The 18,003-nt window shown below is 40.9% G+C and overlaps 1 protein-coding gene across 2 annotated transcripts in view; it reads right to left on the reverse strand.

The window, feature by feature from the left end:
* Positions 1-1,844: 1,844 nt before the first annotated feature.
* The window catches only part of insyn2ab (inhibitory synaptic factor 2Ab), a 32,685-nt gene continuing 16,526 nt past the window's right edge, over positions 1,845-18,003 (reverse strand). For both annotated transcript variants that reach the window (XM_033612797.2, XM_078160842.1), the window contains 2 exons: positions 3,334-3,797; positions 1,845-3,197 (listed from right to left, as the gene is read on the reverse strand). In XM_033612797.2, the coding sequence (XP_033468688.1) occupies positions 3,614-3,797 (184 nt within the window). In that variant the 3' untranslated portion in view covers positions 1,845-3,197; positions 3,334-3,613. The remainder of the gene's footprint in view (positions 3,198-3,333; positions 3,798-18,003) is intronic.

Consider the following 18,003-nt stretch of genomic DNA (forward strand, 5'->3'; position numbering starts at 1 on the left):
CGATAAAGGACACTGGTAAAATAAAAGCAAAACAGAATCAGCTGAGGAGAATGAAAGAGACAGACACAGTGGAGGTGATCAGGGGAGAGGGATGGATGCGGGATCAGGTCACTTAGTTTGATGGACTGGAACCCCCACTAGCCTCCTGGTCTTGACTTGAAGGTTGTGTCCCTTCTTGCTATTGAGCACTAATCACATTAGAAGAGAGAAGAAGGAGCTCAACCACACTGCTGCTGCTGAGCTCTGGTCATGGTCCAACTTTGGTTCACTAAAGCACAAAAGAGGTAAAATTTGGACTGCTTGACAGTGGGTGAATGCAGCTCTGACTGCACTACACCTAGTCCTGGTGTAGTTGTCTGCTGTCATATAGAGTTGCAAAGTAAAAGGGGGGCTTTGGCTCTGGAAGTATTTTCCCCATCTGTGTCTCAATTTATACCCTCAATGATATCCTAAATTTTACTTAACATACAATCACAGGGCTCTTCAGGATAATATAACAATCCAGGTATACCTACAAAAAGTAATGCACAAGAATATAATCATGAGCCAGTAATTCATATATAACCCACATAATCAGAAAGGCTGCAATCACATGACCAATGTGCTGACAGGAGTAAAGAAGGAAGTAGTAAAAAGAGCTAAAGTCTGCATAAAGCTGCAGGTTGGGGTCGTGGATTAGTCATGCACTATTCATACTTTTCCCAGAAAAGTAACGCACCAAAATTCGTATATATCTCACATAATTATGAGGCAGTAATTTGTGCGTAACCCACATATTTTGAAGGGCAGCAATCACGTGACCAATGCAATGATGGGACTAAAGACAGAAACAGTCCTGAGTTGTCCCTGTAAAAAGGAAGGTTGGGGTGGTTAATAGGTCACAAACTTCAGGACTTCCCCTGGGACTCTCCCCAGAATACCAAAGTTTGAAACTGTGTGAGCTTTGATTGACCTTTAAATCATTTTAAGGTATTTCGTTACCATGTTTCTTTTTCTAAAACTACCTACAGTGACAGTACAGTAGTACAGTGACTATGTAACACCATTTGCCGATGTGCTGATTCGTAGGACACATACAAACCGTTGTATGAGGACACATTCAACAAACACAGGACTTTCCCCAAGGGACTGGTGTGTGTGTCCTGTGAAGTGAACTTTGACTTATTTGAAGGAACATTATTACCATGTTTCTTCTTCCAAACCCAACCCATGTAACTTAGCGTTAAGTAACTTAAATGTACATAATGTGACAATGCCCACTAATTCTAATACTACAAGCCGACATATAAGGATACGTGAAAAGATCATGTAAGTTTATGCTATGGCCACCGGTTACACTTATTTCAACTTTGTTTTCCTGATATCATGCTTTATTCATCCTTTTAGCATGGACAAGGCTCTAAATACCACAGTACCTATATGAGCCTTAGCCACTATTGCTATGGAAAGGAGTCTAGTCGAAGCACCAACCATAGACAAAGAAATTCAAAATACAGTTGCCAACAAAGTTCAGTGTTATAGTTGCAAAACTCAACCAAAATTGATACAAAACTTGGTTTTCTCAATGGCGCAGGTTAAGGAATTTTAAAATAGATGAGTGGATGTTTCTTACTAAAATGCACCTTTGGAGTCGTAGTTACCTAAATTAAAAGATTAATTAACTTTAAGCAGATATTTTCTAACGTATTTATTTCTTGACTTGAAGATCAACCACAGAGGGACTCCAACTGCGACTTACATAAGATTGTTCATGGGAAAAATAAATGTGCGCCCAAAACACCTCCTCTTACTTCGCAACTCCATTGCCTCTAGCTTTCAGTCGACATAGGAGCACACCGAATCACCTTCAGTTGAAAATGTTTTAATTGTGATGTAGAAACAGTAGAAAAATGCATAATATTGCACATCACTAAATTGCACTTTCTCAGGGTACAGATCTTTGCATGGAAAATGGTGACCTGAATAACGTAATCTGCTGTATCGTCTAATGATGGGAGGCGAGTCTTCCTGACATTTCTCAGACATGTAACAGTACCATAATCTACATAAGAGCTGCTGTTATAAAATTACTTTAAGACTTCAGTAAATACCTGCTTTGGAACAGCGTGCAAGTTCAGTCAGTGTCACTGCTACATCATCAGTGTTTGTTTTTGTACTTAACCAAAGCTGGTGGCTACAAGTCTTCTCTGCTGTAAGATTGCTACCATACTCCATTAGCACTGCATGTATATAGCCCTTCTACTCTTGCAAGTTCAGTGCACAGTTGTTTGTGTGGGTTGGTAAACAGATGTTTGGTGTTCTGTAAGTGGTTTCATTTTACAAGATGGAACTTGCAGTTGAACGGCAAGATAAATTAATATTACAAAACAACACTTCAAGTGTCAGCTAACTGGGCATGAAACAAATTACTTAGAAGTAGACTCGGTTCAAGACTTCACATGAGAGCTTTGCTGTGACACAAGGAGTGACTGAGAGGCAAGTCAAACTCTTAACGGACTCAAAGAGAAATGTCAAAATAGCCTTTACTTCTTCTTGGAAATTCAAAAGAAAAAAAACACTTTTTAAGTTATCATAGAAAATATTATGCCTTGGAAGTAGTCAAACATTATATATGTTGTTAAAAATATCTGACCTAACCCAGAAGACGTCTGCATTTTCAACAATTGTACCTGCTTCAAGAGGAGGAGCCCCGAACATATGTTTTAAAATTTCATTTCACAGTACTTTGCTAAAAAGATGCAGATATTCTAAAATATAAATTCTGAACATTATGTGTCAGTGTAGCCAACAGAAAAACACAGGATGACTGAGGCAAAGTTGGCTGGCTAGTAGGTTGGTTGCACAGTGAGCTAAATGGAGAGAAGGATAGTGAGAAAGACAGAAAGAGATAAAGAGACACAAAGAGAGGGAGGAGACAGGTGTTATTAACAAAGGCAGGCAGACGTTCAGTCGGACAGACAATCTGGGCAGGATGTTAACAGATAAGGAGGAAGAGGAGAGAATGGACGGGGGTTATAAGAACAGCGCTGACACACTGCCATGTACTGTACTGTGTTTCAGTCTTTTACGCGTGTTCCTCTCAATAGTCAAATGTTTGTGCTTTGCCGGAGGTGGGGCTGATGTCCATTCAAAGATTATAGCTTCACTCATAAAAGGCCCTCCACATGGCGCCTCCTCTTGTTGCCAAGCAATATGCTCTATGGGGAAAAAACCAAAAGTGCATTGCATTGGAGAAGGCAATAAAAAGACGTAAATATAAAGTGAGAGGTGCCAGAGTATAAATAACAACCATCTTTACACAGCTTAGAAACAAAAACATATCCCAAAGCTCACCTAGATTTTGCAGGTGTGTGTCCATCCTCTTCAGCGAAACATGCCAGAAAAAGGTTTAACAGAATTTAAAATGTTTCTTTTATTTTTTTTTTGTCTCTGCTGTCCCCCGGCTGACTTAATGTGCAGTCTCAACTCAGAACCCCAAATGAACCGGTTTCTGCCGTTATCCATCCTCATATGTTGATTACTCCCTCTGAATATTCCCTCATCCATTTCGAGATTAACGGGGGTATTAATGTGCCCAACAAAAAGGCTGTTTCCAAAAGCCTTCATGTTTTATTCAAAGGAACCAGAGTTTCCAACGAGCATGCTTTTTGGACTCTGTCTTGGACTTGCGTTTTGGGGTGGAGGTGAACACTTCATTGGAGTAAGGCAGAGCGGGGCATTGTTGGCTGTCCAGGGGGCAAAGTCTCTTTATCAGGGGCTGTAGCTTGTCCTCCTGCAGCTTGAAGTCCAGCTCGACACTGCAACACAAGCATAAGTGGGAGAGTTTTAGAAAAGTATTCAGTTCAGTGTTGTGCAGCACAAACAAGGATTTAATTGTAGATATCTTGATTGACAGTAAAATCAAGTGCATTCATCTGTCTGTATTCAAAGTTAGCCATTTATCTTTTGGATGACTATAACATTTATGACTCAGTTATTTTTTTTATATTAGTAATCCACTGATGTCCAGATGGAGGCTGGGAGGGAGGCAAACAGTTCAAATGCACTGACAGACACCCTGGCAGCACATATCTCTTGCGGCACATATCCACATTTCATAGACTCCTCCGAGTAATAGAGTTCCTTTGCATCATCTCTGTATTTTTTATGCATGCAGTCAAAGGGCTTTTCCTGCATAGATTATATTTGTATCAAAAAATAAAATAAAATAAAATAAATAAAAAAGAGCCAGAATGTAGGTTGCTCCTGACATCAGACTTCCACATCCGCCAGTATAATCCCAGGCTGGTCATCGTCTGATTTTGTTCCGACACCATAGTTGAACTCTCTCTCCGATTAAATCTCTCAGGCCTGGGAGAAATGTGGGGCTTAATCCCATCCAAATGAAACCATTGAGAGGCCAAGCAGGCCCTGATTAACTGCCTGTATTCAAGCAAGGGATAAATGCATTATTATACACCATCTCCTTTCACTTTATTGCTATTGATTTGTAGTGCTCTGTTAATGTATTTATTCCTGGGGTATGCAATAAATTCTGAAAGCATCCGAGTGGAAATAAAAGAGAATGAATCACCTGCTATGTGCCTGCCAAAGTGACACTCCTCAACAAACCGTACCTGATAATAGAACGTTCTGTTGCATTTTGGTTTGGGGCATTTTTGATTCATCCTCGTTTTATTATTTTTTTTCTCATCACTGGCATTACTTAACGCGCCACATTTTAAAAGCACAGGACTTACAAAGCTTATTCCTGTCATTCAAAGTCTGGAGGATTAAAGGTGGAAGGGAGAACTAAAGCTGCTGAAAGAGATGACATCTGACACGCCAAGGTCAAACATGTACTCCTCTCCTCGTCTGCGGGCACACAAATAGACGTTAAGGTACAAAGCTGGGCCTGATAGGGTAACAGCTTTGATGGGCAGTGTAATTAGTTGGCTGAAGGATATGCTATACTCAAAGTGACATAATGAATCCTGGGAACTGTCCTCACCCTCAAGATAAGTGTCGACTGAGAACAGAGCTCTATTAAAGCCTTCAGGGGAGAAACTGGATCGAGGGCCGGATAGAAATTTGGCAGGTTTGGGCTTCCAATGAATCAATACGCTGGATTAAAGGAGCAGTCTGTAAGATTTAGGGGGATTTAGTGGCATCTAGTGGTGAGGATTGCAGACTGCAACCAGCTGAAACGTCTCCTGATTAGAATTCCTTCAGTGTTCAGGAGGTTTTTAAAAGGAGCCGAATAAAGCAGTTTCATGTTAAAAACTTAGTGCTTGTCCAGTGCTGTTCAGCACATCGGAGACAGGCTGCTAGCCCAGCACCTACTCATGTGTGCTCATCTGTTTTCCCTGATAACATAGGATCCAGATATTCAGGACATCTTAATCATGAGGCGAACTATTTGCAGAGGTCTCTTCCTTTCCAAAACAAAAGGACCTTGTGATTTAAACAGCTTAAAACACAAAATAAAGCAGTTTCATGTCAAAAAATTAGCATGTTCTGACACTGGTCTTCGCTAATTACCGTGGCTGATGCAAAAATGTGAATAGCCCTATCTAGAGCCAATGTTTAGTTTGGCAGTGCAACATGGCAGAGTCCATGGACAAGGACCTGCTCCCTATGTAGATATAAATGGCTCATTCTAGGGTAAAGAAAGCATGACGATTCTTATTTTCAGGTGATTATACACTAAAAAACATACTTATAATATTATTTTTCATTTCTGTTAGTATATCTTAGTCTAGTCTCTATATACAGACTCTACATTCAGTGAATGTAGAGTCTGTAGGCAAACCCCGGAGATCTTGCCTCCAGAAGAAGAGCGGAAGAGCCCTGGTTTCCAGTGCTAGGCTGTTTGTAGTCCGCGTGATATTGACCAATCACATTTGAGCTGGCTGCAGTTGTTGCCAGGTTAAACAGTCCGTGCAGTGAACTAACGAGGTGGAACATAATTGGCGTCACTGCAAACTCTGAATCCATCGCAATGGTTCAGCATATTTACTTATATATAAACGGAAGTCGGAAACGGAAATTCACCTCCTCTGCCCAAATCAAACCAGAATGCCAAAAAATCGGGGGTCTGCCCCCAGAGGCTGCATCGCCATCTGCCTGAAGACAGACGCCGAATACAGCCGATGGGTTCCGAGAATGATCTTAGTCTTACACACTGGACCTTGAAATGAAAAGCAAATCGAGAATATACAGGGGCCTGCATGGGTCCCAGTTGCTCAAAACTCAACTTCATTATTGGTATAAAAAAGGAATTTTTAAGCATGTTTGCTGTATCAAAACAAAAGCTCTTTTTGCACAGCGCTTTGCTCGTTCTTCAGTTTCTTATGTGCTTTCTCCTTTTTTCCCCACATCAAATAAAAGCTAACACTTGCAGGTGCACACTGAATCCTTGACAATCAGTTTTTAGAGTAAACTGAAAGTCTTTATCTTGACAGAACTGCTGTTTCTTACAGTATGAGATGCACTAGTTTTCCATTTCTTATTCATATTATCTATTGCTGAATTTCTTTCAGCTTTTATCTGTATACGATTCTTTTGTTTTCTGTAAAATAAAAAAAAACTTTGTGTCTTTTACAGCTGTTTAAAGAATGTTGACTTGACAGAAAGCAGCAGAATCACAGTGGCACAGCACAACACAGAATAGCCTCGGCAATTATTAAGCAATTAATCACTTGGCAGATCACTGCAATTACTGTACGCTGTGGACAAATGCCTCGGTGGGAAGCCAGAGGCAGCACTGTACGATGCGGGTGGCACTGGGGAGCAGGTGCTTCAGCAAACAAAAAGCCCTATATCTAAGATCATCTCTGTACACAAACAGATTGAAGCGGCTGGAGACTGGGAGGCTTTTCTAGGGCATTCAGCAAAGCAGATTAATCATCTCTTTAGCTATGCAGTGTGAGTAGCTGTTGCTGTGATCAGTGGCGAGCCGTTTGTTTGTCTGTGGTCGTGGTGCGCTGAGCACCATTCAATAATTGTTGCTCCTGGGAGGGATTCTGCTGCTGTGAGATGTCTTTTTAGCACGGCATACTCTATTCATTCAGTAGTGTATACCTGCTCACTGCTATTCTCTGTTCTTCCTGCTGCTGGCACCTTTCAGCGTAAAAAGTCATTTCTCCTCCCGTGATTTCCCTTTTGGCCATTCACAGTTCAAACTCTCCACTTGACAAAATGAGCGGTGCAGGCCCAGTACAGTGTAACATCTACAGAACTACATGACGGGGCATAGTAGATTGAATCACCAGAGACTGACAGTTGTTTCTTCCACCGACAGGCAACAGTTGAAGCAGAAACTTCCCACAGGTTATGTAAATCAGCAGCTGAAACTCTTCCCCTGTCATGTATATCAGATATAAAAGCCATCACTCTTGTATATTACATAGCTTTCTGCTTCAGAGAAACACAAAGAAAAACCCAATCTCATTAATGAGAACAAAACAGAATAGGCAATCTTGACAATTGTTCACCAAAACAACCACGGCTCTGCCATCTCAGCGTGGGATACAAGTGCTAATTAGCTGCTTGCGTCTCATCATATTGCTTTGCAGTTGCCTTTCCCTGAACTTAACTGTTTTTCAAAGTCATTGTTAGTTCCAAATTGGAAACAACTACATCGTATACTTTGATTCAAATGCTGGTTTTTATTCAACACAGCATGATAGGAATAAAATCCTTTAATGCTGTTATCCGAGCGTGTTTGTTAAACCGGGCTTCCTGCTGCACTCTAGGTTCACTCAGTGGTAGGCCTCATATAATTTGCAAGGGATGCTCTTGTAAATCTCGTTTGAACTACACACGCGGCGAAGTACAGCAAGGCAATATGAAGAGCAGAGGGTGGATACAGCGTCGTCATACAGCCTCCATGTTTGAGTTTCTTTTACAGGGTTACCAACTACAACTACTACTTATATTAAAGTAGCTGTTTACAATGTTCAGAGCATATCTATGATAAAGATTCTGGTTCAGCTTGTCTGTACACAGTTCACAACATATAGGTGGTGGAGCCAGCAGCTAGCAGCTAACATTGCTAACTCCATAAACAGCGTTATCAACAGCAACAGAGTTGACATACGTAGCTAATAGTGATAACCTGCAGGGGGAACCAGAGGGTGGGCGCACACCCTCAGGACTCACAGGTGCTTGCCTCTGGATCCATCTACCACATCAATAAACAGAGAAGCTCAGATTACAGCACACACCGAGGGAACCTGACTCCATCTCTGCTCAGGATGCCATTACTCCTCTGTATCTTCAGCAATGCTGCCATATTAGGGATTTGAATGTCATACAGAGCTCCTTTAATGTCCTCACTACGAAAAAAAAGCGATGGAAACATTTTTTCTTTGTGTTTTTAGGTCCTTGGGGCTACACTAAAAAAATCAATATATATTTTTAATAGACCCTAGATTGGTTTTTATGGTTGAGATGGACCTTCGTGGTAATGGTAAAACAGAAAGAAAAAATCCAAATGATAAATCATGTAGTATTATAATGCTGGTATTATGTTAGTACAGTAACAATTTCTTACCATGGAATTTGTTGTATTACCAGTACTAGTATTATTTCCATGACCACTACAGTACTTTATAACATCTCAAAAATGATGACTGGTGAAAAAAATCATATTGCTATAATTTTTTTCATTAAGTTTATGAAGGATTAACATGAAACTTATGGTTTAACAACAATGAATATTCATCCCTTATTATTTCATGAAAATGTGAATTTATTATCTTAGCATTACTACCTTTACCATACCAGGACAATTAAACCATTCGGTTGAGCATGGCTTTAGACAGTAAAAAAAAAATCATACTTTACATTAAACATTAACATTAAAGGTATTATTTAACAACGATGAATGATCAAAAGATTTTTTATTTCTTATCAAATAGTCAATCTGAATTATATTAGCTTAGCTTAGCTTCACTGCCTTTACCATGAAAGGATAAATGAACCGTTTACTAGACCATGTGTCTAAAAATGTATTTGCCCCTTATTAGATTTTTATTTTTTGTATAAAGTTACGTAAATCTCTTTAGCAAGAGATAAACATGCCTACCTTTGAAATTCCCTCTAAACAGGAGTGAGTCTGGAGTGAGTTTTTTTGTTACTAACTTCCTGTAAGGAGGTAAACTGAGAAGGCAAACTATGTGAAGAAACAGCGTCATCTAGTGGATTTTTTAGCATAAGATGCCTAAACTGAATGGTAGAGATAGCTCAGATTGAGTTGAATTCAACACATTTTTCACTAGGATAGTGACTCAAAATGTGCTTTACCAAACGATTGAGTGGGACGTTCAAGGGTTTTAATGATTAAGAAAAACTTTCCCTATCAGTATCTAGCCAAGCAGATCATAGTTTTACTTATCTAAGCCTCCTAGCTTTATCTCAGTACAATGATGATGAATAGAAAGCTAAAAAATCTAAACAATAATGTGCCTTTCCAGAAACAATGTCCTATTTAAAGCTGCATGAATGCATCAGATAAAAATAGGTGACGCCAGAAGTGTGGCCAGAGGGCTAGTTGATAGTTTGCTGTGAACTGGTGAGCTAATGGTTAACATCCTAGCAAGCTAGAAGCATGGTAGCACCAGCAAAGTCCCAATAGGGTTTCCCATATACAATGTTACATGAGCATATAGAGCACTTCTACTGCTTGGATGGGCATGAATCTCTGCTGGAAACATCATTAGTGCAAAAGATCAAGAACTCTGTTTAGAAATAATTGGTTCTTTGATCAAAAGTAAAAGATACAAACTTCTGTACATAAAAGCTTCAAGGTGGACGTTAACGCTGACTCCCAAGGTGCAATAGGAGAAGAAACATACAATCACCATTTTTAAAATCTGCCACTAACAGCGGGTTGAAGCTAAAGACTAGAGTGTGGAGAAACCTGAAAACCCAATCTGCAGTTTAAATCTATTCACTTTAAACTTCAGGGTCAGTAGTGGGTGAATGAAGCCATTATGGGGATGTTCTTTATTCTCCTCTGTAATGATGAAGCATTTTGAATTTGCTACCGCTCTGATTCATGCCCCTGACTTTCCTCTTCTCCATGACAACGGCGGCCAAGCCTCATGAGTATTTTGATATTTGGACCTGTCCACCATGCCAAATTTATGGACAAAACATCATTTGTCAGAGACAAAGCTGAAATCATTTGAAAGGGGCGTTTTGCTAGATGGGTGAAGGGACCCTTTAAGGGATCCCTTTTGTCTCCTGATGTGAAAGACAGTAAGTTATTCCCCTAATTTATCGTCCATACATTCAGCCTCTGCCTCCCTCTCTGCCATATGTATGCCCTATTTGTTGCAGTGATGTATGAGATGCTGCAGTGTACCCAGGGTGGGTGGAGACTGCCAGGGGAGAACCAAAGTCTGGATAAGACCCATAGATTCACTACCTGAGCTCAGCAAACTGCTCGATTCCTGAATTTATCGGAGCTACTGGAGATGCTGGACTGCTCTGAAATTAAGGGCTGCATCTCAGGGGCCGCTAATCTTGGTTACAGTTGGTATACACAGTTGCTGTCTAACTCTGAGGGGTCACTTCTGGTCCCAACTTGCTTTTCTTGGTTTTAATTTTCCTTGCTGCACTCAGGCCTCCACATCATGGTGTCACACAGAGTGGTTTGACCAGGAGTCTAAATCACCATATGAGTACATTATTATAATAACAGGGATGCTGGTGATGAGGTGTGGTCATTGTATGTGACATTAAAAAGTACATCTGAAAATATGAGCAGAGATTAACAAATAAATGCTTTTATTCATTCTCTCTGAAAACACCATTCAGTCAGTCTAGGAAGATTTGTGCAGCCGAGGAATATTAAATAGGACTATTTGCAGAATTTAAGATATTTATGACAATTGCCTTGGCAGAGATAGATAGGACTGTGATGGAGCACTACCCCGCTTGCCAACTAAGACTCTATTCCACGACTTAAAAACCAATTGGGTGGTTTGAAATAAACAACATTCAACGATACAGAGCGCAGATGAAATGATAATCTTCCACTTTATTAGTGCTCCACAGAGTGCGTCTTCAATGTGATTTTATTACCACACCACATGCTTTGGTTTAGTGGCGACAGACTGAGGGCACTTCTTTTGCCATCAGAAATTGTTCAGAGTTTGTTAATTAAGTCAAGCTGCTCCGCCGACATACAGAGTTGGCACAAGATAAGATCAGCGAGGCGAAAAAAAGAGAAACTCAGCTATAGGCTTTGGGACTTTTCTCTGTTCCTCTACACAGAGGGCTCATTGCTTCAGTCTTACAAATTATGTTGCTGTTAGTTACAACTATAATGTTAGTTAGATGAAACCCAAATGCACTCTGTTGCCCAGTTTTTCTGCAGGACGACATAAGTAAACAATAAGTCAAAATCAATTGACACAGATAATACCCATCACAGGCTTATATGACCATTTATTCACATAGTTATAAATATTTTTACAGATCCACTCTGCTTAAAGCCTCAAACTGAAAGCCACACTTACTTACAGTAATGGCTGAACCCATGAAAACAAATCAAAGAAAAGGCCTGTCTGATCGATAGGGACACAAATAAACACACAGGCACACTGCAGTATTCTGGCTGTAAAATAAGAGACAGAGCCTCCTTCAGTAAGAAACTTCAGAGAATAACCATGTGTTTAAAAAATGAAAGAAGACTTCTTTGTTACAGAAAACATTTTGATGTAGCCCCACACTGTAGTCTTTGTCATATTAAAAGTATACTGTGCAGGATTGTCATTAAGTGTTTGTAAGCATGTAAGAAGTAAAAGCCAACCCCAGATTCATTCTCATGTGCTGTTTCGCCTTGCAATATTTGCTTTTTTGTTTTTTTGTTTGTTTGGCACTGGGTCTGGCAGCTGGTCGCTACCTTTTAATAAAGTCCTGAGCTCGTCTAAGAGTTGTGGAGGTACACGCTCATAAACGTCCCGAGCACAGAAAATAAGGAGAAAATGAGAAAATAAAAGCAGAGGGCAGAGTCTCTGCAGAAAATATCTCCACCACAAAGCTCTACTGGGTCATAAGTGACAATTGAGAGGGACTATTTCTTTGTGTCTTGGGAAATCCTGTAAAACATATCTTTAATTATTTGTGATTTTTGCATGATACATAGAAGTTACGATCATGTAGAAATTCCAAAGATTATAATCATAGCATAGCGTTAGTTCAGGCAGGACACAATGTCAAGCTCAGCTCACATCCCAGCTACATTAGCTGATCTCAAACAGCCAATCAACTGATGGAGCATCTGATTGATGGAAGGGAGTCAGCTGATAGATCACATGATTCTTTTCTATGCAACCAATTGGCAAATCTCATTCAGGGCGCCCTATTTAAGCTGCTCTGGCCTGCCTACTGTTGCTGCTTCCTCTGCAGGCTACTTTGCAACCTGCCTCCACCCCAGCTCCTCCTTTTCATGTTGTGTCTGACTTATCAATGTCATTTCTGTTTGTCATTGATGCTGCTCTGTTCTGTTCCGGGGGTTCTCCCTGCCTTAGGCTTTCCGAGTAGGCACATGGAAGGGCAGAAAGGTGTGCTCCCTCTGAGTCAGGCTTTCCTCATTTGCACATGGAAGGGCAGAGAGGTGTGCTCTCTCCGTCTCAGGCTTTCCTCATTTGCACATGGAAGGGCAGAGAGGTGTGCTCTCTCTGAGTCAGGCTTTCCTCATTTGCACATGGAAGGGCAGACAGTTGTGCTCTCTCCGTCTCAAGCTTTCCACACCGGCGAGTGGAGGAGGCTTTCTGCGTAGGCCCAAGGAAAAGCAGAGGGGCCCCAGAACAGAGCCATACCGCCAAATATAATACTGCAAAAGGAAATAAAGTTTTCTTTGACAAAAGTGTTCCTGACTGAACTGTGAAAGTTATCACACAATTTGTCAGAGACATATAGGACATTCTTTTCCCATCACTAATCTTGGCCTTATTTACTTTAATATCTTAAGGAGCAGCATGAACAGCTGCATGTAGGAACAGGTTGAAGGTGAACAGCTTCATTCTATTTGAGTGAATTCCATCTGTTTTAAAAAAGATCATTAAACCCACAAGAGTCTTCACAGATCGGTGGGCGGACAAGATTTGAAGGATCTTTTTAATCAGGTCAGACACCAGGTCATCAGGAAAGCAACAGGCCTTAAAATTCTTCCCCTGACGCCTGTCTGTCTCTGAGGATAGAATCAGATTTAGGTCCAATAAGTTGGCGTTGCTAAGATGTGGTATATTACCACAGAGTGTTGAGTCAGTTTTTCAGCTCTTGCTGAGTAGTGGTGATCTCCCTTTTTTGCCTTCGGTTGTTGAATCTTATTCTTTGATGGTGACTCAGGCTCATTCTGTAGAGGCTTAAATCTGTTTTCCAGTTTTATTGACTACATTCCACAGCTGCTCTCTGTTTTGCACTGGTGAGAGTAGCAGGCGCTCTGCAGCACTCTGTCTCTGTTATCCCACTGTGGTTTTGGAGAAATATTGATGGAGGAAAGCCTTTTGCTTATATTTTTTTGCTTCGACTTAGACCAACATCAGACCAAAGCTCAGGAGAGAAACATGAAATAATGTTTAGTCTTGCTCTAGCAGCACATGTCTGGGTCAGCTGGGGGGTTCATAACCAGTAGGTCTTGATTAGTGTGCAACCCAGATTCAATGTGAGGTGCATTGTGATGTTAAGTTCGTCCACTTTCCACCTTTTTCTCCTTGCTTGTGTTCCACGTTAACATGATAAATACCACCTGTTCTTGAGTCTTCATCATATAATCATAATTATAATTGAGGATCTTTAGGTCTAGACTTTAAAAGCTAAAAACTGTTGCAGCGTCAATGGTATTAGAGGACCCAAACATGAGAAAATATTACTACAGCTGTCGTCTGAACAGAGTCACACATAAAGAATGGTTTGACATGCCAAAAAGTGTCCTGCAAGAGCAAAGCAGTCCATGACTTAAATGGGAGGCGGTCAAGGGGATGTGACAGTCATGGAGATGGACGAGAGAATACATTTCATTATAGGTGATGTTATAGTGCCAGGTGCAATGGAGGAGGTTCATTAAACCCCGAGGCAGCTGCTGTAGTGCGAGAATATTCCTTTTGTATCAAATTAGGTTTTATATTTTCTTTGTTTTAGCAGACTTTAGAATTTAATTTAAATTCATTCAAATGCAGGCATTATAATTTCTGAGTCAAACAAGTTCTCTTCCCTCCGCGGAGAAGGCAGATTATCTGTACATGACTTGTACGACATGACCTGTCATGCGACACTTGCATGAGAACAAATCTGTGAGGCTCAATGATTTCTCATCCCCCTGTATCTGATATGAAATGGAGATCCTGCTTTCAAGTTCCAATATGGTTTTATAGCACAATCTGGGTCAGCTTGAAACAATGCACCCGTCGAGGGAAAAGAGAGAGGAGGCATCTTGTTGAAAATGTTACATAAAGCAAAAATCCTGGAAAACGTGTCCAGGACAGGGCAGTTTTCCTTCTCGTTGCAGTAAGAAATGTTACAGATATGAGTTCAGAGTATTCTAGGTGTTGTAAATGAATAAAATCTATCCAAAATAGTCCAAAAGGACAGCAGAGTAAGACTGGACAACTCTTATTGTATTGCTGTCTCTATTACAGTGCAGTATATTATGTTAAAAAAGAGAAGCAGAAGTTGGGAGGAAGATCCCTTTACTGCAGCAAACTTTCATGTTCAGAGAGTATGCAAAGTGTCCATCTATAATTTGTGATTTTGTTTGTAAGCTACTTTCACTCTGGCCCATGTGGAAACAACCCAGGAGTCCCACTGTGCAGACAGAGTGAATCATCTGCAGTGTATTTCCCAAACAGCTGTCTGTTTCCTGTTGTAGAGAACAAGGTAACAAGCGGGTTCAGTGGAAGAGGCTTTTGGACTGAAGTGACAAATGACACGAGGTTACAGCTTGAGTGGATTTCCCACCTGCTTCCGAGTCATTTCTTTTTTTTGTCTTAGCCAAGAACATATCAGAACACTTACACCACACAAATCCGCTGTGTGTTTTGACAGAAATACTGTGCCTCTTAAAAATAACAAAACGAAAGAATCCAGAGAGCTCCAGCCTTTGTTTCTAAAAAACACCCTGACACGTTTTATGGGACGTGATAAAACTGTAGGTCCTCATATTGTCTGCAACAGGGTCAACTGTATTTCCTATCCTATCTTATTCACTTCCCACTGCTGTGTATGATTACTTATTCATTACACTGAGGCCACACATCCCCCAGAAACCCTAGCAAATGATATTGGAGGTATTATCTATTTTATCACCCTTTGTAGAAAACATGCTACAGAGCAACACCCAATATACTATGTACAGCACTGCCAGTAGCTGCACACTGACTACTTTGAGTTATTTTTTCCATATCCCTGATGCTTATTTTATAATTCTCCTTATAACATCTTTCTTGCCTTAAGGCTAATTTATGTTCCCTTTACATAGATTTCAAACGCTGTAAACAGCACTGCCCACATACTTCTATGTATCCTTTTTGCTGGCAAAGATACCTTCACATGATGGCACTAGAGAGCAGATTGAAATGCTTCTGACAACAACAAACAAGGCAACGAAGCTGGAGGAGGTTGTCATAGGATAGGAGGCAGTGTTGTATTTATGGTGGTCTGTGAAGCCATTAAATGCATCACATCATGTTGACAGACATTTGACCCTTCGCTAAGTCCCGCCCCCGGATGCAGACTGGACAATCTTAACATAGCATCTGGGTCTGACAACAATACAGCTGTACTCCATTGACTGCAATCGTTTCAGATTTCCTTCATTTGGGCTGGTTTTGTGGATTTGGAGCTAAATGTTGTGCCTGGGGCACGTCGTGTATTAATGATACTCGTTACCGGGAGAGGTTGGAAAAAGATATACGTTTCTTCCCTGTTCCAAAACCAAAATCAAACCCTGAAAAGTGTAGGGTTAGCTAGCTAGCTACTGAAGATGTAGCCTACTGAATGTATACACATGCTGCTTTTGCTTTTTAATGATTATAACAGTGAAAAAAAGACCGACCCTGCTGTACAGGAACCAGTGAAGGGAAGCAGGGAAACTTTGCTGATATTCAACCAGCTGTGTGTCATCACAGTGTGCGCAGATGAACGTTGTTTGACTTCCCTTGGAGATCCCTGCCCGTCCAATGGTGGAGGTCCGGGTGCTGGCTGCGGCACGGGGGCGAAGCCAAACACTGTTCATCTGCACACACTGTGATGCCACACAGCTGGTTCAATATCAGCAAAGTTTCCCTTTATATTCACTGGGTCTTATTCATGAAACGTGAGTAAATCTGTGTGTAGATTTGCACATAAAAGCCTACTCTACTAAAAACCTACTCCGGATTCGTGAACACCGCGGGAAACTCAGATTTGATCATAAACGCGTGTGTATGATCATGAATGCCAATCCATGGTAAAGTGACAGCGCGCTCCCGGTAATCAGCAATTAGCATAAATCCCCGCCCATGAATAGCCAATGACCACCATATAAGGAGGTGTAGGTGCATCCTGTCGACCTGTCAGTCATGGCGCAAACAAAGAAAGAGAGTGAAAGAAAAAAGAATTTTTCCGAAGCGGAGATCGAAATAATTTTGGGTGAAGTGGACTTAAGAAAAAACATTTTATTTTCTTCAGTTAGTAGTGGTGTGACAGGGACAGGCAAAGCGAAGGCCTGGAGGGAGGTAACAGATGCTGTTAATGTTGTCTCTGTAGTACAAAGAACCATGTCAGAGGTGAAGCGTAAATGGTTTGATATGAAACTGGAGGCAAAGAAACGCATAACAGGCCGTAAGGTGAATCAGAAAAAGTCTCACAGAAACTGATTTCCGCTCCGACATCTAAGAGTGGGCTACAGTGAGTACCGGGCCATCAAATCACAGCATCTGCGGTGAGAGGACATGGAATTGTGTGCACTTTTACACACGCGGGTGTAGGTGATCACGGATATTTGATGTGGGAAAGATGTAGCCAGATGTATTGCCTGTTTAAGATACGTGGCTGTCTGTCGTGGCGAGTCATGCGCGCCACTTCACCACCGACCCAGCGAATAATGCTCAGGCGGAACAGATCATTACGCTCAGACGGAACAAGTGCCGAATTATGACCCCGATCACAGGACTCTTGCGGGGTTATGAGCTACGAACTCCCGCTGATTAGCTGAACATGTATCGATCTTTTTTATGAAGTAAAGATCGTGTAGTCCCCAGATGTCGGAACGAGATGAAACGATAACTGCGTTCACCTTATGGCCTATAAGCACACACAAAAAATACAGCGGTCACCAAACAAACAGAAGATTCATTTGTGGGGTTTTGAATGAAGTGGGAACGGCCGAAGGCCGAAGAGGCTGTGATCCGGCTGTCCTTACGGACATTTTTATTATCATCATTCAACATGTAAGAACGTGTAATCTATTGAGTCGATTTACATAGATAATTCACAATCATGAACCTAATCTGGATCTTAAACTTGCTAATTGCCAACTAATTTAACTAAATGTGTTATATTTTTAATATTTTTGTCATGTTTAGATTACGTGTTTCAAAGGCACCTGTGTATTGTGTACATAACAGAGCGCAATACGAATTAAAATTGTAATTTCCAATAGTGACAAGCAATATTTATGTGCTTTACTAAATTTACACATGCACTATGAGTGGTCAGGAGCAGAAGTAGATTTTGTTAGTAGCTACGAAAAGATCGGAGCTACTAAAATATTGATGAATGCGGACACGCATGTAAATTTCCGTCTGCGAACAGTTTACACACAAATTCCTTCTGCTCACGTTTCATGAATGAGACCCATTGTCTTGTGTGGCGATCAGCAGTGATGTGATGGTTGACTTTTACACTGTGATCTGTAGCCTATAGTTCGGCTTTAGCTTCTAACTATCTTTGTCTTTTTAACCTGTTGTTGCTGCTGAGTCAGTTTGACATCCTGGATATATCCTTCAAACACAGACTGTAGACCCCTCT

The sequence above is a fragment of the Epinephelus lanceolatus genome, chromosome 17 (assembly GCF_041903045.1).
Source record: "Epinephelus lanceolatus isolate andai-2023 chromosome 17, ASM4190304v1, whole genome shotgun sequence".
Lineage (NCBI taxonomy): Eukaryota > Metazoa > Chordata > Actinopteri > Perciformes > Serranidae > Epinephelus > Epinephelus lanceolatus.